The sequence below is a fragment of the Rhinoderma darwinii genome, chromosome 2 (genome assembly GCF_050947455.1).
Source record: "Rhinoderma darwinii isolate aRhiDar2 chromosome 2, aRhiDar2.hap1, whole genome shotgun sequence".
Lineage (NCBI taxonomy): Eukaryota > Metazoa > Chordata > Amphibia > Anura > Rhinodermatidae > Rhinoderma > Rhinoderma darwinii.
The window spans coordinates 56,032,402-56,059,684 of NC_134688.1; the positions used below are offsets into that span (position 1 = coordinate 56,032,402).

At 43.0% G+C, this 27,283-nt stretch overlaps 1 protein-coding gene across 2 annotated transcripts in view; it reads right to left on the reverse strand.

The window, feature by feature from the left end:
- The window catches only part of ATP8A2 (ATPase phospholipid transporting 8A2), an 861,270-nt gene that overhangs the window by 531,391 nt on the left and 302,596 nt on the right, over window positions 1-27,283 (reverse strand). For both annotated transcript variants that reach the window (XM_075851660.1, XM_075851661.1), the window contains one exon: window positions 23,194-23,258. In XM_075851660.1, the coding sequence (XP_075707775.1) occupies window positions 23,194-23,258 (65 nt within the window). The remainder of the gene's footprint in view (window positions 1-23,193; window positions 23,259-27,283) is intronic.

Below are 27,283 nucleotides of genomic sequence, written 5' to 3' on the forward strand. Positions count from 1 at the left end.
ATCCGCAGCCGTAATCCGCAACCCGGATTAGGTGCGGCATTGATGCGGACAGTTGCGGAGGAATTCCGCCATGTGTGGTCATGCCCTAAGAAGTTTTTTTCAAATCCAAATATTTTTTAAAGAGTTTTTTTCGTTTTTAAAAGAGTGCACTACCCTAATGTCGGACACCCAATATCACTAAATATTTTCCATACTTGATGAAAGATTTAACCCCGAGCACCATTTTACCATTTACATATAGATCTAATCTACATAAAAAGTTGAGTCTCTTTGTAAATACATTACACTACTTATCATGTACTGGGCCTCAGTTTCGGCATGTCTTCCCCCTTAGGGGACGGTCACATTGTGTGATAAATACAGTTTTGCCTCAGCTAAAGATGATTTAAGAAATGTTCCTAGAACTGCTGTTTGGTGCTCCATGACATTACAGGACCACATTTTTAACATAGTTTTTCACCATTGAAATCAGTAAGGAAAAATGGGGAAGAAGAGCCATGAGAAAACTAAAAGGGATAGGGCATAGTTCAGTGTTTGGCACATCTGGCTTTGTGGTAAATTACTGCAGTGGCCAAACCACAAAAAAAAAAAAAGAACAGTACGTGTGAATGTAGCCTTACACGTCCATTTATTGCCTACACCCATAAATACTGGACAGAGGCGTTAAGTGTTAGGGTATGTGCACACGATATCGACAATTACGGCTGAAATTACGGAGCTGTTTTCAGGAGAAAACAGCTCCTGCATTTCAGACGTAATTGCTCATACTCGCGTTTTGCGAGGCGTCAATTACGGCCGTAATTTGGAGCTGTTTTTCATTGAAGTCAATGAAAAACGGCTCAAATTACGTCCCACCATATGCTGATGCCACACGGACCTTTTGCGCGCGCAAAACGCAGCGTTTTTTGCGCGCGCAAAACGGATACGTCCGTGTGAATGAGGGTATGTTCCCACGCCCTATTTACGGACGTAATTCGGGCATTTTACGCCTCGATTTACGTCCGAAAATACGGCTCCAAACCGCCGGCAAACATCTGCCCATTGAAATCAATGGGGTTACGATGCTCTGTGCACACTGGCTTTTTATTTTTAAGCGTCGCTGTCAAAAGACGGCGCGTAAAAAGACGCCCGTGTCAAAAAAGTGCATGTCACTTCTTGAAACGTAATTGGAGCCTTTTTTCATTGACTCGATTGAAAAACAGCTCCAATTACGTCCGTAATTGACGCCGCGAAAAACGTGAGTACGAGCAATTACGTCTGAGATTCAGGAGCTGTTTTCGCCTGAAAACAGCCCCGTAATTTCAGGCTTATTGGACGCTGCCGTGTGAACATACCCTAAAGCCATAGCACCAGTTTTTTTTTTATTAATTCATTTAGTATATAGGTATAATTTGACTGTCTTATACATCATTCTGCATTCATCATTCTGCAGGCTTCTGACCTCATACTTCCCAGGACTCCCTGCCTGGTCAGCATCTGTACAGAGCATACTCTGAGCATAAATCCTAAGTGCTTATTCACATTTTCCCATGCCTCCTGTTTTTAAAACAAAAATAATTTTTTTTTATTACAATTATATATACATTCCACAGTATATTTACCAAATAATGCAATAGCCAAGTACAAAGATATAAGCGTTTATCGTATCACCCCACAAAAAAAAAAAACTAAACGACCCCTTGCCCAGGAGTGCCTGTTTAGTTCCCTTCATCCTCTTACAAAAAATTTGGCGGAAAATTGTTAGTAAAATTGATCTTATAGTTTAGTATCAAAATTTGATCAGTGTTTGTGACTGACGGTTTCGGCACCAGACGTAGATATGATGCCTGCAACATTTATTATGTCTAGCTGGTAAGGGACTGATGGCTGCATCGTATCTCTACAGCAGGGGTATGTTTATTCAATCTTGAGATAAAGTTTTTAATAAAATCAATATTAACTGCAGCCCCGTTTGTGACCACCAGTGAAGGGGCCAACTCATGCCACACTACTGTGATCGGTGTTTTATCATTCTATGTTGACTAGAGGAAGTCAGGCAGAATATAGGGGGGGGGGGAGCATTGTTGTAGATCTGTACAGGTCATACTGTATTCTGCACGCACAGATCTCCAGAGACCTTTCCTGGTAAAATTGTGGGATTGCCACGGACGTACTGTAAATTCAAAGTTATCCTATAGGAAAAAAAAAATCTCAAGCAAACTTGAGGCCATCAGAAAAAATTGGGGGCATGGTTGCAAGTGACCTTGCGACAATCACAAGTTATCATTGATGGTGCAATGGTTGCAAGGACGCTTGCAACTTTTTATCAAATGAGGAAACACAGTAGTGGCTTGGTCATGGTAATTTCACAATTTTACTGTAACCCATGAACAATGCAGAATCCATTTTTAAAAAGTGAATAAAAAAGACTGACAAAAAAATAAATATGAAAATGACTCTTTAACTAATCATGACAACTGGTGATATTCCAGTTTTTGCTGGAATATTTTTCTGGCGCCATGTAGCCAATTTCAAAGTCACTGATGTACCAATACAGTGGAAACCCCCCCAAACTGACACTATTTAGGAATCTACACCCCTAAAGGAATTCATCTAGGGGTGTAGTGAGAATTTTGACTACACAGCTGCTTTAAAAAATATGTAGGTTTAGTTAAAACGTCATTTTCACAAGGACTACACAAGAAAAAGCACGCACAAAATTGTTACACAATTCTCCCGAGTACGGCAATACCCCACATGAGGTCATACTCTGCTGTTTGGACACTTGTCAGGGCTCAAAATGGACGGAACGTAATTTGTTTTTTTGGGTGCAGATGTCACTGGAAAGGTTTTTGGATGCCATGTTGTATTGCCCTGGGGTTCCTGTACAGAGTGACCCCATTTTGGAAACTACACCCCTTTGAGGAATTCATATAAAGGTATTGTAAGCATTTTGATCACACATGTTTAGTAATTAGTGCTTAATAAATGTTGCAAAGTGAAAATTGAAATTTTTCCACAGATATGCCATTTCAGCGTCCAATATGTTGTGCAAAGCTTGTGCCACTGTGAAAAGACAGCTCTCTAATAATTGCAGTGTTTTCTGATTATAGAAATACCCTACATGTGCCCAAATCTTTTGCCTGAAAATATAACAGGGCTCAGGAGTGAAAAAGTATCAAGCGCACGTGAGGCCTAGTTTTGCGATTTACATAGCATTGGCCTGCAATTGCAAAGGCTCTGAGGTGAAATAATAAAAGAAACCCCCAAAAAGTGAGCCTCAATTTAAAAAAGACACCCTTTTTTTCACAGATATGCCATTTTAGTGCCAAAAATGTTGTGCCCAACTTGTGCCACTAGAGACACACAAACCATAAATAGTTAAGCGGGTTTTCCCGAGTACTGTAATATCCCATATGTAATCATAAAGTTCGGCTTGGGTGCACTACCAGGCTCGGGAGGACCGACATTTGGCTTTTGAAGCACGGATTTTGCTTGGTAGTAATTTTATTTGGGGTTTTACTGGTATTACGATTTATAATGTGGGGGCATATGTAAGCTTAGTGGAGCATAATAAGGTGGTATAATAATGGGGTAAATAATAAAATTAATAATCCATGGATGTGTGAAGCAATCCTTTATGCACAGGCCATGTTTTTCGAGACAGGTGTTCCACTGATAAAGGGGCATCTATTCTTATGCGCCTATTGGAGAACACCCTGCCCCTTTTTTTGGGTCCTTCCCTTGTTTGCAGTTTGTTGAACTTCGCTGGATTTCCCTGGTCCAATATGAGCAGCCTCGCTTCCAGCCGAGATGATGACGCTTTGGGCAGATGTGCTTGGGCCCTCCTCTATTTCCCAAATATTAGGGCCTTAATAACCACCTCTTGAAACTGAAGGAAAATTCCCATCCGGCCTGCACATCGGTATAGCACGTAAGCGTTACACAATTCCATCTGTATGATGTGCACAACCAGCTTTTGTACCATGGGACATGGCCATATGGTAAATCGGGTATTGTACAAAATATGCGTGCTCCAGTTATTCCTAATCTTTGGCTTATTCACTAGTCCCATATTCAGTACAAGGCCCCAAAACGTCGCTACATCTACGGGGTCCACCTGTGAGGTCTAGCAAATTATGACGTGGGTTGTTATGCGAGAAACTGCTGCAGGTATAAATTAGTCTGGGCCACCATTTTGCAACATTGAGAGCTAGAACTTTTTTATTGTTTCATTAACGTAGCTCTGTGAGGGTTTATTTTTTGTAGGACAAGAAGTAATTTTTATTGGCACCATTTTGGGGTACATTACATTTTTTTGATCACTTTTTATTCCATTTTTGGGGGGACAAGGAGACCAAAAAGAGCAATTCAGGTGTTTTTTTAATTTAATTTTTTCAAAATTTCAACGTGGATAGGTCATCAGAATAGGATCGGTGGGGGTCCGACACCCAGACCCCACACAATCAGCTGTTCCGGCTGCCTCTGACATATAAGCGGCCGTGCTGGGTTCCTGCAGCTCTGCTCCTATTCAATTGAATAGGAGAAGAGCTGCAGTACTGCAGCACGGCAGCTATACAGTGGTGAAAGCCTTCTGCCAGAGGCAACCGAAACAGCTGATCGATGCGGGGTCCAGGTGTTGGACCCCCACCAATCACATACTGATGACCTATCCTGTGGATAGGTCATCAGTATGAAAAAACGTCCCATGATTAGTCAACCCCTTTAAGCTATTACGGATGTATCTGTCAATTAACGGTTTACTGATTCCAGTAGCATGCAGCAGAATTGTGAATGCAGCTCTGGAGTATAATAGAAGATGTGACTCAGGATCAGTATATTATACATAAGTAATACAATGTATTTACAAAGTTACACAAACTTTTATAAAGATTACAGTATGCAGTGGTGCTTGAAAGTTTGTGAACCCTTCAGAATTTTCTATATTTCTGCATAAATTTGACCTAAAGTCCTAAAAGTAGATAAAGAGAAATAATTCAATAGCCAAAAATATTATACTTGGTAATTTATTTCTTGAGGAAAATTATCCAATATCACATATCTCAGTGGCAAAAGTATGTGAACCTTTGCTTTCAGTACCTGTTGTGACCCCTTTGTGCAGCAATAACTGCATCTAAATGTTTCCGGTATCTGTTAATTAGTTCTCCACATAGGCTTGGAGGTATTTTAGCCCATTCCCCTGCACAAAACAGCTACAACTCTGTTGGTAGGTTTCCTCTCATGAACTATTCGCTTCAGGTCCTTCCACAACATTTCTATTGGATTAAGGTCAGGACTTTGATTTGGCGATTCCAAAACGTTACCTTTATTCTACTTTAACCATTTCTTGGTAGAACAACTTGTGTGCTTAGGGTCGTTGTCTTGCTGCATGACCAACGTTCTCTTGAGATTCAGCTCACGGACAAATGTTCTGACATTTTCCTCTAGAATATGCTGGTATAATTCAGAAATCATTGTTCCATCAATGTTGGCAAGCCGTCCTGGCCCAGATGCAGCAAAACAGGCCCAAATCATAATACTACCACCGAAAACCGTGTTTCACAGATGGTAGGACGTTTTTAAGCTGGAATGCAGTGTTCTCCTTTCTCAAAACAACGCTTCTCATTTAAACCAAAAAACTCTATTTTGGTCTCATCCGTCCACAAAACATTGTTACAATAGCCTTCTGGCTTGTCCAGGTGATCTTTAGCAAGGCGGGCAGTAATGTTTTTGTTGGAGAACAGCGGCATTCTCATCGCAATCCTGCCATGCACACCATTGTTGTTCAGTGTCCTCCTGATGATAGACTCATGAACATTAACATTAGCTAATGTTAGAGGACTTAAGTTGCTTAGAGGTTACATTGGGTTCCTTTGTGACCTTTCGGACTATTATACGCTTTGCTCTTGGCGGGATCTTTGCTGGTCAACCACTCCTGGGGAGGGTAATAATGGTCTTGAATCTCCTCCATTTGTACACAGTCTGACTGGATTGGTGGAGTCAAATTCTTTAGAGATGGTTTTGGAACCTTTTCCAGCCTGATGAGCATCAAAAACTTTTTTTGCAAGGTCTTCAAAAATCTACTTTGTTCGTGCTATGATACACTTCCACAAACACGTGTTGTGAAGATCAGACTTTGATAGATCCCAGTTCTTTTAGGCATCATTTACACGACCGTGATATACGTCCGTGCGACGCGCATGCTTTTCTCGCGGGTCGCACGGACCTATACAAGTCTATGGGCCAGTGCAGACAGTCCGTGAGTTTTGGTCAGCGTGAGTCCGCTGCGTAAAACTCACGACATGTTCTATATTTTGCCGTTTTTCGCGCATCACGCACCAATTGAAGTCAATGGGTGCGTAAAAACCACGCAGGTCGCACGGAAGCACTTCCATGCGAACAGCGTGGTTCGCGCAACAGCTGTCATTCTCTGAATGTAAACAGAAAAGCACCACGTGCTTTTCTGTTTACAAACATCCAAACGGAGTGTCAAAATGATGGCGGCTGCGAGAAAATCTCGCAGCCGCGCATCATACACTGATGACACAGGCAGCTGTTAAGTGCCTTTTGCGCACGCAAAACGCCGCGTTTTTTGCGTGCGCAAAACGCACACGCTCGTGTAAATGAGGCCTTAATAGAACATGTCGCTCACTCACACCTGATCATCCCATTGATTAAAAACACCTGACTTTAATTTCACCTTAATCCTAAAGGTTCACATATTTGTGAGCATCAAAAGTATGTGATATTGGATCATTTTCTTCAAAAAATAAATTACCAAGTCTAATATTTTTGACTCATTTGTCTTATTTTGTCCTATATCTACTTTTAACACATGGGTGAAAATCTGATGTCGCTTTAGATCAAATTTATGGAGAAATATAGAAAATTCTGAAGGGTTCACAAACTTTTCAAGCAGCATGGTATATAAAATGTGGTTCAAATACAGCTATACTTTAAACTTTACAATTCAATGTCTTCCCTCACACTGAGTTAATTTGAGTGTTACTGAGCACTAGACTGGGTGGCCCTATTTTCCACAGATGACTCCCCCGTTCCCTCCAGTCAGCGCTGTCACTCTTGTGCAGCAAGTGTGATACACACAGGAGGAGGCGATTATTCCTGGCACGTCCCGGAGCAGCGTTCAGGCTTACACTGTTTGACTTCATACTATAATGGACTTACACTGATAGCAGAAAAAGGAGGTCACTAAAGGGGTTATCCGCTACTTTTTAAAATTGCCAGCAGGGCAGGGGGTGGCATTACATAATACCAGATAACCCCTTTATCTATTGATAGAAGTTTGCGGTCCTAACATATAACTGAGATTACGGAAGGCGTAATTCGCAGGGATCTGTGAGAACCTAAAAAAGTGCTGCTGTAGATATAATGACTATAAATGGTGAGTCTTCATAATAATATAACGATTACATTGTTGTAAAACCAGTCTGATATTTAATGTATTTAAGAGTTTTCAGAGTCAATCTTTAACGTTCTATTTACTAAATTCAGAGACATTGCATAGACCGAAATCCGTGGCAAATTAAACATACTGGGGATTTGAAAATCCTCAGAATGCCCTCAAATCTGCTGTATCTGAATGTGGCCCTAAGGCCCTTTTGCACGGGCCAATCATCAGCTGATTGTATAGTTTTAAAAAACTTAAATATTATCCTTGTCGGCAGCACATCTCCCTGTGCAAACATGATAATAATGTATAGGGACGAGCGATTGGAGTAACGACCACTCGTCCCCATTCATAGCTCCGTATGATAGGGGCAAACGAGAGTCAATCAACAAACTGTATCGTTGATCGGCGCTTGTTGCATCGACCAAAATTGGCCGGTGTAAAAGGACCTTAAGTCATTTCTTTATATTTGCTTATTTTACAATCCACTCCTGAATCCTGCGTAAGGCCTCCTTCACACACCCCATAAAAAAAATGCTACAAAAACTGCACTTTGTGAAAATTGAGGACTATGGGTGTAAACTCATAAAAACACCACACATAGAGCAAGAAGCTTATTGGAAAAAATGGCACCATGTCAAAAACACCACAAACCAAAATTATAGGACTTAATATTCTCCAATCTACTACCATCAAACATCTGGTTGTAGCGTTCTTAGGCCGGATTCACACGAGCGTGTGGGTTTTGCGCAAAAGGCACTTAACAGCTCCATGTGTCATGATCATATGGTGCGCGGCTGCGTGCTTTTCGCGCAGCCGCCATCATCATGACACTCCGTTTGTATGTTTGTAAACAGAAAAGCACGTGGTGCTTTTCTGTTTTCATTCGTACTTTTCACTGCTGTTGCGCGAATCACGGGCGTCACACGGAAGTGCTTCCGTGTGGTGCACGTGATTTTCACGCACCCATTGACTTCAATGGGTGCGTGATGCGTGAAATCCGCACAAAGAACGGACATGTCGTGAGTTTTACGCAGCGGACTCACACTGCGTAAAAATCACGGACTGTCTGCACGGCACCATAGACTAATATAGGTCCGTGCGAGGCGCGTGAAAATCACGCGCGTTGCACGGACGTATATCACGTACGTTTGAATAAGCCCTTTGCAAAAAAAATGCTCAATAAAAGGACACTAAAAACATCACAAAAACTTTCTGCCTGGAAGGGCTTGTTAAAGGGGTTCTCCAGGACTTAAACACTGATGGCCTATTCTATGACCTCCGCCGATCAGCACAATGAAAGGGCCGCTGTGCCTGTGTATACAATAAAGGGAATGCGGCCCCTTCATTGTACTGATCAACAGGAATCACTGCCGACCCTGATGGCCACAGCCCCTTTATTGTGCTGATCAGCAGGGGTCTGACCTCCACTCCTCAAACGTTGAGAGCCTATATTGAGGATAGGCTATTAATGTTTGTGCTTGAGAACTCCTTTATTAATTTTGCATGGTAGCTGGGAATACTCCATACTACGTTATACCAAAAACATAACATTTACACTACATGTAATATATTTCATACATATGTTGCATAAATACACATTTGGCACATGCTAGCAACTATGACTGAAAAAGAGCACCAGAGGTCATCACACACATCCCTGCGCATTTCACAACATATACAGATCCTCAAGTGATCCCCATGGCCCACAAATGCCAGAATATTTAAACACTGTCCGACCTAGAGATTAACTTGATTCATTCAGTGTCGGAAAGAGACAGAAACTATTCCAAAATCACAAAGGTATAAGATGATTTGAAGCAAAACATTCCTACAACAATTCATTCCTGCAGCTAATCTACAAGGGATAGCTCTTCATAAAATAACACCGTACCGTTCCATTTTATTCCTACAAAGCTATTGGAATGGCTCCCTGTGGAGAAGCTGTTTGCAATGGAAAGAACAGACGTGATTGATTGCATCTCATCAATAACAATTTTTTTAGGTGGTTAGATGGAGATCAAAACAGTTACTCAATCACCAGTTTTTGCATGGCTTGAAGATAAGATTAAAAAAAAACAAAAAAAAAAAACAGACAAAAGGAAAATAAATAACATCTCGGAGAAGGAAAACATCAAACTTAAAACGGAATGTTTTACAATTATCTCAGAATTTCTACATGCGGAAAAGAAGAGAGTCCTTTGTTGGTTTGGATTTGCTTCATTTAACCAACATAACAATTACCCAAGAAATATAAATATCTTCAATCCACCAGCATTTATTCACATCAGAAATACACATCGGCTATGGCTTCAAAGGCCAGGATAAAATTCGAAGGAAATACGTGATATTTGTGTTTAATATCAAAATAATGATGACAGGGAAAAAAATAAAATGTAGCGAGCAGATCATTCCAGGCAGGTCATCACTAGTATTGTTTTATGCTACAGGTATTTATTTTAGTTTAAGTCCCCTCGGGGGAATCAATAAAATAAGTAAAAAACTGTTAAAAGTTTTTTGATATATAAATAAAACTAAAAGCAAAAAAAAAAACAAAACCCTTTTCCCATATTTTCTCGAAAAATAGCATAAAGAAATATAATGGCCCCACATCCCCACAAGTCTGAACTATAACAATATAACATTATTTAACATGCACGGTGAACATCGTAAAAGAAAAACTTTTCAAAATGCCAGAATTTCAGTTTTTTGGCCACAAAAAATAGAAGAAAAAATGATCAAAAAGTCGTATGTATCCCGAAATGGTACCAATACAAAATACAGCTGCAAAAGATTAGCTCTCAGACCGCTTTTTTGCTAAAAAAAACAAAAGTTATGGGTCTCAGAATATATGAGAGTCGTTTTTTCTTTGTAAAAGTAGGAAAACATAAAAAAAAATATTTAAAATTTTATATCGCCAAGATTGTATTGACCTGCAGAATAAAGTTAACATGTCTTTTTTTACTGCATGGTGAATGTCATAAAAATGAAACCAAAAAAACAATGGCGCAATCACTGTTTGTTTCCCATTCCACATCATAAAGAATTTTTTTTATATATCCCAATACATTGTATGGTACAATAAATGGTGCCATGAAAAAGTAAATCTTGTCCTGCAAAAAACTAGCCCACATATGGTGATATTGATGGAAAAATAAAAAAATGATGGCTTTTGAAATGTGGGAAGGAAAAAGCGAAAATGAAAAAATGAAAAAAGGCTGCCGTGGCAAGAATGCATATAAAACCTAAAGTCAGTTCCTGTAAAAAATGATTACGTTACACATGATTACGTTACACTGTATTACTGCATTTCCACTGTCAGACACCATATTAGGCTCTGTTCACATCTATGTCGGAAGCTCCATTAGGGGCCTCCATCGCAGATCCGGCAGGGTTTACCAGAGAAAATAGCGCAGAATGCTCTACACCCCGATGGAACCTATTAAAGTCAATTGTTCAGTCGGCAACCAACGGTGTCCGTTGTGGAAAGCTGACGGAACCTATTAAAGTCAATGGCGCTACGGAACCATTGTGCTACAGAGCCGTTGGTTCCATTATTCCCTTGTTCTGCTCCCCTGACGGAGCAGAACAACGGAACAGCACAAAGCAGGTGTGAACTCGGCCTAAGTGGTAAGTACCCAAACAGAGAACATTGGGGGAAATTGTCATAGGCAGGACTATCATATTCTACGTCTAAATACATGTGGACTACTACCACCCAGCAGTAGAAACAACTGCATTCAACACACACGTGACATCTACTGTATTTGGTATCTATAAATATTTTGTATTCTAGTTTCTACATTTTCTATAAGTTTCCCATTAGGATTTGTCCTAAAGAAATCTGCTGAGGATTTTATCGTGAAATATGAAAGCTTTACATGCGGATTTTGCTGTGGATTGTGCTGAGGATTCTCTGCGGATTTCACTCCATACATTGAAGGCGAGAAATCAGCGACATAATTTACATGCTGCGCTTTTGAAAATCTGCAGCGTGCCCTGAATTCTGCCCCAGTTTATCCCGCTACATGTGAATTAAGAATATGAACTGCAAAACTGCTAATCTACAATGTCTGAACAAAGATGAAAAGTTATCTCCTAACCATAGGATAGGGGATAACCTCCTGATCGGTGGTAGTACGACCACTGGGGCGCCCACCGATTAAGTGAACGGGGGTCCTGTTCCTCTGAATGAGTGGACCGGCAGGTCGCGCTTGTGCCCTGCTACGCCATTCATTCTCTATGGCACTGCAGAAGATAGCCAAGTACAGCGCTCGTCTATCTCCTGCAGTGCCATATACCGTGAATGGAGCGTCAGGACACAAGCGCAACCTGCCGTTAAATTCATTCAAAGGAACAAAACCTCCATTCTCGTGATGGGTGGGGGTCCCAGCGGTCAGACCTCCACTGATCAGCATGTTAACACCTATCCTGTGGTTAGGAGAAAACTTTTAATCTTGGGGACAACCCCTTTAATGTTAAAATTTTTTATTTCTTTGCAGCCAATTTAGTACACCCCAAACAATAGACACGTACACTACTTAGTACAGTCCCCTGAATGCACCATTCATCCTGAATTTCATAACCAAGGTAATACTACAAAATATGGCAAGCGTTTCCCTACTGAAAAGTTGGCGAGCATTTGGTAGAATGAGGCCCACTTTATTTCTAACATGATTTATGGAGACAGAAAATTTAATTTAAACATAGAATCAAAATGTGATCAAAATGTCAGTAACGTTGAAATTAACATTCCTTTATATTTATAAAAATATTTGTACAAAAATCTCCAATTTCTACAAACCACCTTCACTTATTTTCTGTTCAAAAATGTAAGTTTACGCATGTATCATTAATCACTGGTCGTTTATGACAGAATAACATAATGTTGCCGTAAATATAAGATCTCCAAGTGCACCAGGTTAACTGTTAGGGCGGGTTCACACATGGCGGAATTCCACTTAAATTCCGCTGCGGACACTCCGCAGCGTTAATCCGCAGCGGAGCCGTTTCTCCATTGACTTTCACTTTAAATTAGCAGTGTTCGTTTACACGATGCGTACAATTCCGCTGCGGAGCATAGGCTGCGGAGCGGAATTTGGTGTCCGCAGCATGCTCTGTCTGTTGCGGAGCAGTGGCGGACTCATGGCGGAATTTCTCCATTGACTTCAATGGAGATTCAAAGTTCCGCAATGAAGTCCGCAGCTGTCATGCACATGTCATGTGTGCTGCGGATACGTCTTGCTTTTTTAACTTGACATTTCTTCATTCTGGCTGGACCTATGTATTTCTAGGTCTACAGCCAGACTGAGGAAGTCAATGGGGCTCCCGTAATAACGGGAGCGTTGCTAGGAGACGTCTGTAAATAGTCACTGTCCAGGGTGCTGAAAGAGTTAAGCGATCGGCAGTAACTGTTTCTGCACCCGGGACAGTGACTACCGATCCCAATATACATGTATCTGTAAAAAAACATATAAGTTCATACTTACCGAGAACTCCCTGCGTCTGTCTCCAGTCCGGCCTCCCAGGATGACGTTTCAGTGTAAGTGACGGCTGCAGCCAATCACAGGCAAAGCACAGGCTGCAGCGGTCACATGGACTGGCGCGTCATCCAGGGAGGTCGGGCTGGATGCCGAAAGAGGGACGCGTCACCAAGACAACGGCCGGTAAGTATGAAAATCGTTTCCTTTCACTAGGGAAAGTGCTGTCCCTTCTCTCTATCCTGCACTGATAGGGAGAAGGGAAGCACTTTTCCCGCAGTCTGCAGCAGCTAGTCCGCATCAATGTACTGCACATTTTGTGCAGATCCGCTGCAGAATCTGCAACGCAGATTCTGTGCGGCATCGATGCGGACAGTTGCGGAGGAATTCCGCCATGTGTGGTCATGCCCTTAGGGTATGTTCACACGAGGGCGTCCGTTACGGCTGAAATTACGGGGATGTTTCAGCCTGAAAACATCCCCGTAATTTCAGCCGTACCGGCATGTGCAGGCGCTTGAACGCCGCGTCAATTACGGCCGTAATTAGCGCTGCTATTCATTGGAGTCAATGAATAACGGCTCTAATTACGGCCAAAGAAGTGACAGGTCACTTCTTTGACGCGGGCGTCTATTTACGCGCCGTCTTTTGACAGCGGCGCGTAAATATACGCCTCGTGTGAACAGACAAACGTCTGCCCATTGCTTTCAATGGGCAGATGTTTGTCAGCGCTATTGAGGCGCTATTTTCGGGCGTAATTCGGGGCAAAAACGCCCGATTTACGTCCGTAAATAGGCCGTGTGAACATACCCTTAGGGTATGTTCACACAACCTATTTTCAGCCGTTTTTTGGGGGCCGTGAACGTCCCAAAAAATGGCTGAAAAGTCGGAAGCAGAACGCCTACAAACATGTGGCCATTGATTTCAATGAGAAATACAGCGTTCTGTTCCGACGGGGCGTTCTTTTAAGCTTCATTTTCGAAAAACGGCGCATAAAATGACGCCCCGTAAAAAGAAGTGAATGTCACTTCTTGAGCTGTTTTTCATTGACTCTATAGAAAATAGCTCCAAAAACTCTTGTTTGATTAAAAAAAGTCTGAAAATTTTCAGCTGTTTTTTGTTAAGCGTGTGAACATACCCTTAGGGGGAGTTCTCTCTTTTGCAGGCAGAAAAAACCTGCCTTAAAAATTCCTTCAGGCTATGTTCACACAGAGTTTTTTGCAGGCGGAATTTCTGCCTCAAAATCCGGAAGTTTGAGGCAGATTTTCCTCTCCCTGCACGCCGATTTTCGCTACGTTTTTCGCCCGCGGCCATTGACCGCCGCGTGCATAAAACGCTGCGAAATACGCTTCTCTGCCTACCATTGAAGTCAATGGGAGGTCAGAGGCGTAAACGCCCCGAAGATAGGGCATGTCCCTTCTTTCTCCCGTGAGGAGGTTTTACCACTCGCGGGAGAAAACTGCCCCTGCCTCCCATTGAAATCAATGGGAGGCATATTAGGACCGTTTTTGACAAGTTTTGCGGCGCGGTTTCCGCGTCAAAAAACTCTGTGTGAACTTAGCCTTAAAGGGTTTTTTTTCCCCGCGTTTTTCATGGTGTTTTTTTGCAGGTTTCCGCATAAAAATCAGCACCAATAAACTCTTTTTAAACTGACCCTTTGTAGCCAAGGTGTATGTTGCATTGCAATGGATGTGGCTAATGGGGATTTTTCCACTTATTAACCTGCAAACATGAACATGATCAATAGAATAAGGCTATGTTCACACAGAGTATTTTGGGGGAGGAATATCTGCTTCAAAATTCCGTTTGGAACTTTGAGGCAGATTTTCCTCTCCCTGCACGCCGATTTTCGCACCGTTTTTTGCCCGCGGCCATTGAGTGCCGCGGGCATAAAACAGCGCGAAATACGCTTTCTCTGCCTCCCATTGAAGTCAATGGGAGGTCAGAGGCGGAAGCGCCCGAAGATAGGGCATGTCGCTTCTTTTTCCCGCGAGGCAGTTTTACTGCTCGCGGGAAAAAGACGCCGACGCCTCCCATTGAAATCAATGGGAGGCGTTCTCGGGCCGTTTTTGCCGAGTTTTGCGACACGGTTTCCGCGTCAAAAAACTCAGCAAAATACTCCGTGTGAACATCCCCTTAGGGTATGTTCACACACACAATTAAAAACGCCTGAAAATTACGGCGCTGTTATCAAGAGAAAACAGCCTCTAATTTTCAGCCGTTTTTGAAGCAGAAAAAGTTTTTGAGGCTTTTTTTTAAGCCGATTTTAGAAGCTGTTTTTCAATTCACACTATGAAAAACCGCTCCAAAAACGGCTCAAGAAGTGACATACTCCTTTTTATGCGGCGTCTTTTTACGCGCCGTTTTTTAAAATAGTGGCGTAAAAAAATGCCTCGTCAGAACTAAACGCCGGTTTTCCCATTTGATTTCAATGGGAAGCTATTTGTCGACGTTTCACAAGCATTTTTCAAGGCGTATTTCGAGCCAGTTACGCCCAGAAATTCGCCTAAAAACACTGCGTGTGAGCATACCCTCAAAGGGGTTGTCCAGTACTAGACAAAAATGCCTGTTTTTGGGCTTTGCCTGGTATTGTAGCTCGGCCTCATTCACTTGAAAGAAGATGAGCTGCAATACTAGACCGAGCCTATGGACAAGAGTGGAACTGTTTCTAGAGGAAAAAAAAGCAGAACCCTTTTTCAATGCCTGGACAACCCCTTAAAATTCTCTTTACACTATCGTTAAGGGCACAGTCAGATGTGGCGGAATTGTAGTGGAATTCCACTGCGGACAGTCCGCAGTGGAATTCTGCAGCCAGGGGCGGATTACAATGAGGGCAATATGGGCAAGTGCCCGGGGCCCGAGGCTGGAAGGGGGCCAAGTTCGCCCCGGTTCTCCCTTACCGGCTGTTAAAATTACAGCCGGTTCAGAGAACCGGAGGTAAGCGGGACCGCTCACCCAACCAGTGGCTATACACTACACTACACAATAAAAAAGTTACTATAGTAACGGGAGCCGCAGCCTGTTACTATAGTAACGGGAGCCGCAACCCGTTACTATAGTAACTACAGTACTTACCTTCCTGTTTCAGGTGCGCAGCGCATGACGTCACCACCATCCTGAGTCAGGACATCCGCTACGGCTGAAGAGCAGGGTCAGTTTGATACCCCTTCTGCTTGAAGCTGATGGCTTGGGTTCCGACTCCCAGGACCCCCGCCAATCACCTGTTTTGAAGGGGACGCAGCGCTCGTACGAGAGCTGGTGCTTCCCCTTCATTCCGGTCACTTGCTAACAGTGAATCCGTGTGGGCGATTCACAGTGTGAGCGAGTAAGTGAAATGAAGGGGAAGCAGCTCTCGTACGAGTGCTGCGGCCCCTTCAAAACTGGTGATTGGGGGGTCCCGGGAGACGGACCCCAAGCCATCAGCTATTGATGGCCTATCCTGAGGATAGGCCATCAATGTTTAGGGACTGGACAATCCCTTTAAGCCTAGAGGGCCCATGCAGGCTTAGAGGGCCCATGAGACAGGATCACAGATTGTGTGATGCTGTCTGCTGGGCCCTGTATATAAGCCAATCACATGGTAGGCATAGATACCTGGCCCATGTGTGATCCTGTCTGTTGGGCCCTGTATCTAAGCATCTTACATAAGCACATGGTAGGGTTAGATACAGGGTCCCACAGACAGTATCACACATGGGCCCTGTATCTAAGCCTAACACATGTGTTACTAATCATTTTTTGTGTGTTTTCTTACAGGTTTGGTCGTTGGACTACGTCGGATTCCAGGACTACTTCGATGACAGCGTTTTTATTATCAATAAAATGGTTAATGAGGGTTGTCTGGGTGGTTTTTATTTCAATAAAATATTTTCTCTATGTCTTTGTTTGTTTTTTAAACTTTATTACTACCGCCTTAGTAATGGACGTCGGCTGATTGACAGCGTCCATTACTAAGGCGAGGCTTAGTGTTAGCCGGTACAGAGGCTAACACTAACCCCCATTATTACCCCGGTACCCACCGCCACCAGGGGTGCTGGGAAGAGCCTGGTTCGATCCAGTACCTGACCATCTGTAGTGATGGTCGGGCAATGGGGCGGCCGCAAGCTGGTATTATTAGGCTGGGAAAGGCCAAAAACTGTGACCCTTCCCCCCTGGTAATGTTAACCTGCTGCTGCTGCTGGCTGGTTATGAAAATTGGGGGGACCCCGCCAGATACAACAGCAGCAGCCTAGCATTAGCAGGGGGGGAAGGGTCACTGTTTTTGGCCTTTCCCAGGCTGATATTACAAGCATGTGGCTGACCCGGTACCTGACCATCACTACAGATGGTCGGGTACTGATTCGTGCCCGGCTCTTCCCAGTACCACTGGTGGCGGTGGGTACCGGGGTAATGGGGGTTAGTGTTAGCCTCTCTGCCTGCTAACATTAAGCCTCGCCTTAGTAATGTATGTTGTCAATCAGCCAGCAGCTATTAATAAGGCGGTAAAAGTAAAGTTTAAAAAAATACAAGGACATAGAAAAAATATTTATTGAAATAAAAAAACAAACCCAACCCTCATTAACCATTTTATTGAGAATAAAAAAACGCTGTCATTGAAGTAGTCCTCGAATCCGACGTAGTCCAACAACCGAACCTGTAAAATAACACAAACACACAAAAATAATTAGTAACACATAAAAAAGCAAAACAATTCTTATACTTACCTTTTCTGGGTCCAGCGCTGGAACCGCAATGTCAGCAAGCTGGTCCCTATATCTAATCCTATCATGTGTGATACTGTCTGTTAAGCTACTGTATCTAATCCTATCATGTGTGATACTGTGCTGAGCCACTGTATCTAATCCTATCCATAGTTTGTAGGGTCGTAGTGCTATAGATATGCTGTCTCCTATATATACACACACACACACACACACACACACACACACACACACATATTCAGGAGCACAGTGTATAGTACTATTATATTCAGTAGTACAGTGTATAGTAATATTATATTCAGGAGCACAGTGTATAATACTATTATATTCAGGAGTACAGTGTATAGTACTATTATATTCAGGAGTACAGTGTAAGTGTATAGTACTATTATATTCAGGAGTACAGTGTATAATACTATTATATTAAGAGGCGCAGTGTATAGTACTATTATATTCAGGAGCGTAGTGTATAGTAATATTATATTCAGGAGTACAGTGTATAGTACTATTATATTCAGTAGTACAGTGTATAGTAATATTATATTCAGGAGCACAGTGTATAATACTATTATATTCAGGAGTACAGTGTATAGTACTATAATATTCATTGTATGATACTATTATAGTTAGAAGCATAGAGTGTGGCATCATGAGAATTTTATCTTCGTTTACAGGTGCGGAAATGTTGGAAAAGTGAGGAGCCAAAGGCATCTGAGCTGCAAACTGCAGAAATGGGCCGTGCCCGGGGGAAGTCATCATAGAGGTCTGGACCGGATGGAGAAGAAAAGAGAAAAAGAACGAAAAAGAATCTGAGGCGTCTCCGGTGAGTCACTCAATATAAATGTTTATTCTACCTGTGACTGATCAGTACTGTAGTCACTGTATGATCTGCAGCAAGATGACGGATGGTAGCATTCTTTTTGTTAAACAGCAACTCCCAGCATATCCTAACCATTGTTGAGGCTATACTGGGAGCTGTCGTTTTATGATGTACAAATTTATATGGCAGGGGTTTAACTCAATTTGCAAATGATCTCTGTACTGAACTGTATTTGTTCTGGTGCTGTATATACAGTGAAGGAAATAAGCATTTGATCCCTTGCTGATTTTGTAAGTTTGCCCACTGTCAAAGACATGAACAGTCTAGAATTTTTAGGCTAGGTTAATTTTACCAGTGAGAGATAGATTATATTTTAAAAAGAACAGAAAATCACATTGTCAAAATTATATATATTTATTTTCATTGTGCACAGAGAAATAAGTATTTGATCCCTTTGGCAAACAAGACTTAAAGAGGCTCTGTCACCAGATTTTGCAACCCCTATCTGCTATTGCAGCAGATCGGCGCTGCAATGGAGATTACAGTAACGTTTTTATTTTTAAAAAACGAGCATTTTTGGCCAAGTTATGACCATTTTCGTATTTATGCAAATGAGGCTTGCAAAAGTACAACTGGGCGTGTTGAAAAGTAAAAGTACAACTGGGCGTGTATTATGTGCGTACTACGGGGAGTGTTTACAACTTTTACTAGCTGGGCTTTCTGACGAGAAGTATCATCCACTTCTCTTCAGAACGCCCAGCTTCTGGCAGTGCAGATCTGTGACGTCACTCACAGGTCCTGCATCGTGTCGGCACCAGAGGCTACAGTTGATTCTGCAGCAGCATCAGCATTTGCAGGTAAGTAGCTACATCGACTTACCTGCAAACGCCGATGCTGCTGCAGAATCATCTGTAGCCTATGGTGCCGACACGATGCAGGACCTGTGAGTGACGTCACAGATCTGCACTGCCAGAAGCTGGGCGTTCTGAAGAGAAGTGGATGATACTTCTCATCAGAACGCCCAGCTAGTAAAAGTTGTAAACACGCCCCGATGTACGCACATAATACACGCCCAGTTGTACTTTTACTTTTCAACACGCCCAGTTGTACTTTTGCAAGCCTCATTTGCATAAATACGAAAATGGTCATAACTTGGCCAAAAATGCTCGTTTTTTAAAAATAAAAACGTTCCTGTAATCTACATTGCAGCGCCGATCTGCTGCAATAGCAGATAGGGGTTGCAAAATCTGGTGACAGAGCCTCTTTAATACTTGGTGGCAAAACCCTTGTTGGCAAGCACAGCAGTCAGACGTTTTTTTTGTAGTTGATGATGAGGTTTGCACACGTTAGATGGAATTTTGGCCCACTCCTCTTTGCAGATCATCTGTAAATCATTACGATTTCAAGGCTGTCGCTTGGCAACTGGGATCTTCAGCTCCCTCCATAAGTTTTCGATGGGATTAAGGTCTGGAGACTGGCTAGGCCACTCCATGACCTTAATGTGCTTCTTTCTGAGCCACTCCTTTGTTGCCTTGGCTGTATGTTTCGGGTCATTGTCGTGCTGGAAGACCCAGCCACGAGCCATTTTTAATGTCCTGGTAGAGGGAAGGAGGTTGTCACTCAGGATTTGACGGTACATGGCTCCATTCATTCTCCCATTGAGTAGTCCAGTGCCCTTAGCAGAGAAACACCCCCAAAACATAATGTTTCCACCTCCATGCTTGACAGTGGGGACGGTGTTCTTTGGGTCATAGGCAGCATTTCTCTTCCTCCAAAAACGGCGAGTTAAGTTAAAGGGAACCTGTCACCAGCATTTTAGCTATAAAGCCAGCAATACCTGGTGAAAGTTTGTGAAAAATCATTGTCATCTAAGCTATAAATATGTTCTAAGTAAGCTCTGTAGCTTTAGTATTCAGTTTTTCAGTGGTCCCACGCTGTATGCAAATGAGCAGAAAAGAGTCAAATCTTCATCTGAAAAGAGTCAGATTTTCATTCCTCCAGCATCTCAGAGTGGACTCCACCTCCTTCTTTTTGATTGATAGCTCCTTAGCCAGTCAGGGCCGGACAGGCGGTGGCAGTAGGAGTGGTTAAGAAGCTGCATCCCAGAGGGAAAAATAATTACCATAAAAGGCGGGAAAAGTTTAAACGACTATATTTACTGACAGAGGAGGACTTCAGGAAAGAAGAGAACAGGAACGAACTCTGGACAGCTGCGGCCATTGAGGGGTCAGGTGAGTTTAACAGGTAAGATGTTGATGACAGGATCCCTTTAATGCCAAAGAGCTCAATTTTAGTCTCATCTGACCACAGCACCTTCTCCCAATCACTCTCAGAATCATCCAGATGTTCATTTGCAAACTTCAGACGGGCCTGTACATGTGCCTTCTTGAGCAGGGGGACCTTGCGGGCACTGCAGGATTTTAATCCATTACGGCGTAATGTGTTACCAATGGTTTTCTTGGTGACACTGGTCCCAGCTGCCTGAGATCATTAACAAGTTCCCCCCATGTAGTTTTCGGATGAGCTCTCACCTTCCTCAGGATCAAGGATACCCCACGAGGTGAGATTTTGCATGGAGCCCCAGATCGATGTCGATTGACAGTCATTTTGTATGTCTTCCATTTTCTTACTATTGCACCAACAGTTGTCTCCTTCTCACCCAGCGTCTTACTTATGGTTTCGTAGCCCATTCCAGCCTTGTGCAGGTCTATGATCTTGTCCCTGACATCCTTAGAAAGCTCTTTGGTCTTGCCCATGTTGTAGAGGTTAGAGTCAGACTGATTAATTCAGTCTGTGGACAGGAGTCTTTTATAGAGGTTACCATGTAAGACAGCTGTCTTTAATGCAGGCACCAAGTTGATTTGGAGCGTGTAACTGGTCTCGAGGAGGCTGAACTCTTAATGGTTGGTAGGGGATCAAATACTTATTTCTCTGTGCACAATGCAAATAAATATATATAATTTTGACTGTGATTTTTTTTATTTTTTTATATATAATCTATCTCTCACTGGTAAAATTAACCTAGCCTAAAAATTCTAGACTGTTCATGACTTTGACAGTGGGCAAACTTACAAAATCAGCAAGGGATCAAATACTTATTTCCTTCACTGTATGTACTGAGCTTAATTTGCACTGAGCTTTGTTCTGGCGTTGTATATGTGTACTGAGCTTGGTTCTAGTGCTGTATATATGTACTGAGCTTGGTTCTGGTGCTGTATTTATGTACTGAGCTTGGTTCTAGTGCTGTATATATGTACTGAGCTTGGTTCTAGTGCTATATATATGTACTGAGCTTGGTTCTGGTGTTGTATATATGTACTGAGCTTGGTTCTGGGGCTGTATATATGTGCTGAGCTTTGTTCTGGGTCTGTATATATTTACCTTCTCTTAAGGTAAAAGTATATGTTAAATCTACTTTTACCTTAAGAGAAGGTAAATATATACAGTAAAAACTAAATCCAAAAAACCATGGAGGAATCTCAGTTTTTTCCAAATCACCCATTATATGGTACTTTACATGGTGCCAATAAAATAACTCCTCCCGCAAAAAAAAAATCCTTCACACACCACTCCATTGACGTAAAAATAAAAAAGTTATAAAGCTCCTGACCACTTCAGTGTCTCAAAGTATTCTGCTTTCTTTCTTCTATATGGCTCATTCTGCTTTTACAGCTAAATTAAAACCGTGCCATGTCTGTGGCCGCCTAAACAGAAACCTGCAAATATATACGGTACAGCGTCTTTGGAGTTCCCGGGTGGAGGGGGGGGCTTTGGGCCCAGACCTGAAAAAGTGCCCGGGGCCCATGGTACCCTTAATCGGCCCCTGTCTGCAGCGGCTGTTTTTTTTTCATTTGTTTCTATACATTTTTAGGAAAGTTAGTTCAGACGTTGCAGAAAATTAATTTGCGGAAATTAGGCTGCAGTGCAGATTATTCCCTCCGCAGCATGCACTTTCCATTGCGGAGAGGAAGTGGAATTTCACTGCGGATTTCAGCCTTTGCAATGCAAAAACTGAAATCTGTGGCAAATCCGCTGTGATATCTGCAACGTCTGAATTACCTGTCAAAAATGCAAATGTTTGGTGCAGATTCATTGCGTAATTGCCCCAAATCTGCACCAACATTTGCAGCAGAAAACACTCCGCCACGTCTGAACGTGACATAATGGGGTCTAGACAATCTCTATTATTATAAGGGTCCCCCAACGATAAGCTGAACACAAAGTGTCCATCTGCTGGGACCCCTTTCAATCGACAGTAATCTGTGGAGAAAGTGTTCAAATTCCCAGCAACGCCACCACAGGTGAAATGAAGTATTACACAAAGTATTGCACGGTGATATTAATGAGGTGTCCTTATTGCAGCCACTTTCTACTCTCGTTAAAAGTGTTTTCCCATCTCATAAATGATATTGCTAAGATATTTGTGCTATGTCGATTGTGTAAACGGAACTTTACACCAGTGAGGTTTGTTCACATGCAGCAGATTTGCATAACCGTCTCCTGGGATTGCAGGAATTCATACACATATTGCAGAAACAATCCCATTCAGATGAATGAAAGTTATTTTCAGTGACAGAAATTTATGCAACAAATCTGCCACGTGTGCTAAAAAACACAAATATAGTTTATATATTTTTTGTGTAATATTTCCTATTGATATCGACTATGGCAGTCAGAATATTGTGCATATATTATTATAAATAGAGACTGTGGAAACAGCTACCAATGAGTGCAGCGAGCCCAATATTCATTATTACATAGTAGCATGGCATGCATTAGTTACACCATGAAGGAATAACAGGTACTCACATCCAGAGAGTCTTCATTCACCATAATGAGTGACATTGTCTGTGAAACCAGCCTGCACGAGTATCCTGCCAAACACAAAGAAGCAGCGGTCAGAGAGAAAACAGAACAATACGACGTAGAAATACTACTGAAACATTATAAGGGTTTTCCAGTCCTAAGAAATTCATGGCCTATTCTCAAGATAGGCCACCAATACCTAATCGTGGCGTTCCGGCAACCCCGCTGATCAGCTCTTTTGAAGGGGCCGCAGCGCTCGTACAAGCGTGCTTTCCCTGCATTTCTTACCTGCTCATTGAATGGGAGAAGGCTGTAATACTGTGAACCACCGCTACATGTGTGTCAGTGATTCACAGTATGAGCAGGTTGAAATGAAGGTGAAGCAGCACCCTTCAAAACAGCTGATCGGCAGTGTACAAGGAGTCGGACCCTCCACCGATCAGATATTGATGGCCATCAATTTCTTAGACTAGAAAAACCCCTTTAAAGTGAATCTGTCAGATATTTATTTTAGATTAAAAAAAACGCCACTGACCACAGAAAGGGCATGACCAGACGTGGTCTGGAATTCCGCTGCGGACAGTCCGCTGTGGAAATCCGCAGCGTACACGTTTCTCCATAGCTTTCCACAGATTTTTAGTGAGGTTTGTTTGCGGACCATAGGCTGCGGTGCGGAATTTGGTGCCCGCAGCATACACTGGTTGTTGGGGACGTGTAGCGAACTTGTTGTGGACCCATTGCGGAATTTCTCCATTGACTTCAATGGAGAGTCAAAATTCCGCAATGAAGTCTGCAGATGTTATGTGTGTTGTGTAGCGTATTTGTTTTACGAACATGACATTTCTTCATTCTGGCTGGACCTATGTATTTCTAGGTCTACAGCCAGACTGAGGCCCCATGCATGCCCGTAATCACAGGCCGTTATTACGGCACGGGCAGCCCATAGAAGTCAATGGAGCTCCCGTAATTACGGGTGACTACGTGTGTGCACTCGTAATTACGGGAGCGTTGCTAGGCGACGTCAGGAGATAGTCACTGTCCAGGGTGCTGAAAGAGTTAAACAATCGGCAGTAACTGTTTCAGCACCCTGGACAGTGACTTCCGATCACAATATACATCAACCTGTAAAAAAAATAGAAGTTCCTACTTACCGAGAACTCCCTGCTTCTTCCTCCAGTCCGGCCTCCCGGGATGATGTTTCAGTCCAAGTGACGGCTGCAGCCAATCACAGGCTGCAGCGGTCACATGGACTGCCGCGTCATCCAGGTAGGTCGGGCTGGATGTTGAAAAAGGAACGCGTCACCAAGACAACGGCCGGGTAAGTATGAATTTCTTTTACTTTTACTAGGGAAAGGGCTGTCCCTTCTCTTTATCCTGCACTGATAGAGAGAAGGGAAGCCCTCTTCCCCTCAATACGCAACGGCTAGTCCGCATCAATTTAATGCCCATTTTAGGCAGAGCCGCAACAGAATCTGCAACGCAGATTATGTGCGGCATTAATGCGGACAGTGGAGGAAGAAATACGCCACGTCTGGTCATGCCCAAACACCACAAACAAAAACGCAGTGTATGTAATGCATTTTATATTGGACTATGAACTTTAATGTAACATCTGGCAAAAGAAAAACCCGCACCAAACAAACGCTGTTAAAAACACCATTTAAAAAAACCACGAAAAAGGCAGCAAAACGCTGTGTTAATCCAGCCTGGCTACAGATGGCCTGATTTTTCTACCCAATCTGACGATCAGGCCCATAAATTGCCCATATAGGTGGTAGTTTTCAACAAAAGCACCTGACTATTGCGGATACTTTTAGTAAAAAAAGAGATTTATTTTGCATGTTTATTTCAATGGGGAGAGGGAATAAGTCCCTGTCAGAACCCTCTGACAGCGGCTTTCTTCGGTGGGAATATAGGATTCGGCATGCCCATCTCTTCTTTCCCCAAACAACTGCCTCTAGGGGAGAGTTTGGTGGCCCCCCCATACACATTAGATCACAGACAGTATCACATATGGGTGAATACACCCTTAGGCCCTGTTCATACTGAGTTTTTTGCAGGCACACAAATTTCTGCCTCAGAATTCCCTCTGGAATTTTGAGGCAGAATTTGAACTGATTGCGATTTTTTTTTTTTATAGCGTATTTTCCCCATTGAAAAGGATTGCTGGTAAAAAAACGCTGTGAAAAACTGTCAGAAACGAGAAAGAACATGTCGCATTTTTCCAGCGAATGGCCAAAAGGCACCTGGGCAAATAAAATGCCTCTGCCTCCCATTGAAATCAATGGGGCGGTTTCCGCTTCAAAATCAGCAGCAAAAAAATTCTGTGTGAACTGACACTTAGGCCGGATTCACACAAGCGTGTGCGTTTTGCGCACGCAAAAAACGCTGCGTTTTGCGTGCGCAAAAGGCACTTAACAGCTCCGTGTGTCAGCCCCGTATGATGCGCGGCTGCGCGATTTTCGAGCAGCCGCCATCATTATGACACTCCTTTTGGATGTTTGTACACAGAAAAGCATGTGGTGCTTTTCTGTTTTCATTCATAATTTGACAGCTGTTGCGCGAATCACGCTCGTCCCACGGAAGTGCTTCCGTGTGGTGCGAGTGATTTTCACGCACCCATTGACTTCAATGGGTGTGTGATGCGCGAAATACGCACAAAGAACGGACATGTCGTGACTTTTTCGCAGCGGACTCACGCTGCTTAATAATCACGCAACTGTCTGCACGGCCCCATAGACTAATATAGGTCCGTGCGACGCGCGTGAAAATCACGCGCGTTGCACGGACGTATATCCCGTTCGTATGAATAAGCCCTTAGTATGAACAGTTTTTTCTATTAGAGCATGTCAAACTAATGGGAAGGTTCATTGGTTTATATGGCCACCCAGTCAGCATTGCTGCGCTTCAGTATCCGAGCTGGGATCATTTTTCATACTGATGAGTATACATCAGTATATGATCGGTGCAGGTCCAACACCAGGGGCGTAGCTAGGGGGGGGCAGGCGGGGCATGTGCCCGGGGCGCAACACGGAGGATAGGGAAGGGGGGGCGCCGAAGAGCAGCTGATCGCTGCTGACAGGCGCCCCCGTATGTGGGACACCTGCAGCAGCTTAGAAAGAGCCAGGACATTAAGGCGTTCTGACTGGGGTCTGTGACGGCCAGGGAGTGGACCAGTCCAGTCACCTGACCTCACGTCAGTGACATGAGGTCAGATGACTCAGGTCAGGGGACAAGTCCACTCCCGTGCTGCAGCCTTCCAGCATCTGCCTCTACTCTGTGCTCTGTGCTCTGCCGAGAAGCAGAGAGGAAGCTCCGCCCACAGCCCGTCCTGACCTGTCAGCAAGGAGACATGGTGAGTGTCTGTGTGTGTAGTGTGTAATGTGTGTCTCTGTGTTTGTATGTGTATATGTTACAGTGTGTGTGTGTGTGTGTGTGTGTGTGTGTGTGTGTGTGTGTGTGTGTGTCTCTGTCTGTGTCTCTGCATGTGTTTGTCTCTTACATCTACTACATTATCTGTACTCAGAGAGTTATCTCTGTGTTATCTGTGGTGTTACATAGGACTGCAGATAACACTACTACATTATCTGTACTCAGAGAGATATGACTGTGTTATCTGTGGTGTTACATAGGACTGCAGGGAACATCTACTACATTATCTGTATTGTGTGCTAAATTACAATCTCAGCTCTGCTACACAGTACAGATAATGTAGTAGATGTTACCTGCAGTCCTATGTAACACCACAGATAACACAGTGATATCTCTCTGAGTACAGATAATGTAGTAGTGTTACCTGCAGTCCTATGTAACACCACAGATAACACAGTGATAACTCTCTAAATACAGATAGTGTTACCTGCAGTCCTATGTAACACCACAGATAACACAGTGATAACTCTGATTACAGATAATGTAGTAGCTGTTGCCTGCAGTCCTATGTAACACCACAGATAACACATTGTGCTAAATTACAATCTCAGCTCTGCTACAATGTGTTATCTGTGGTGTTACATAGGACTTCAGGTAACATCTACTACATTACCTGTGCTGTGTACATATGTGCCTGTGTGCGTATATATGGGTCTGTTTG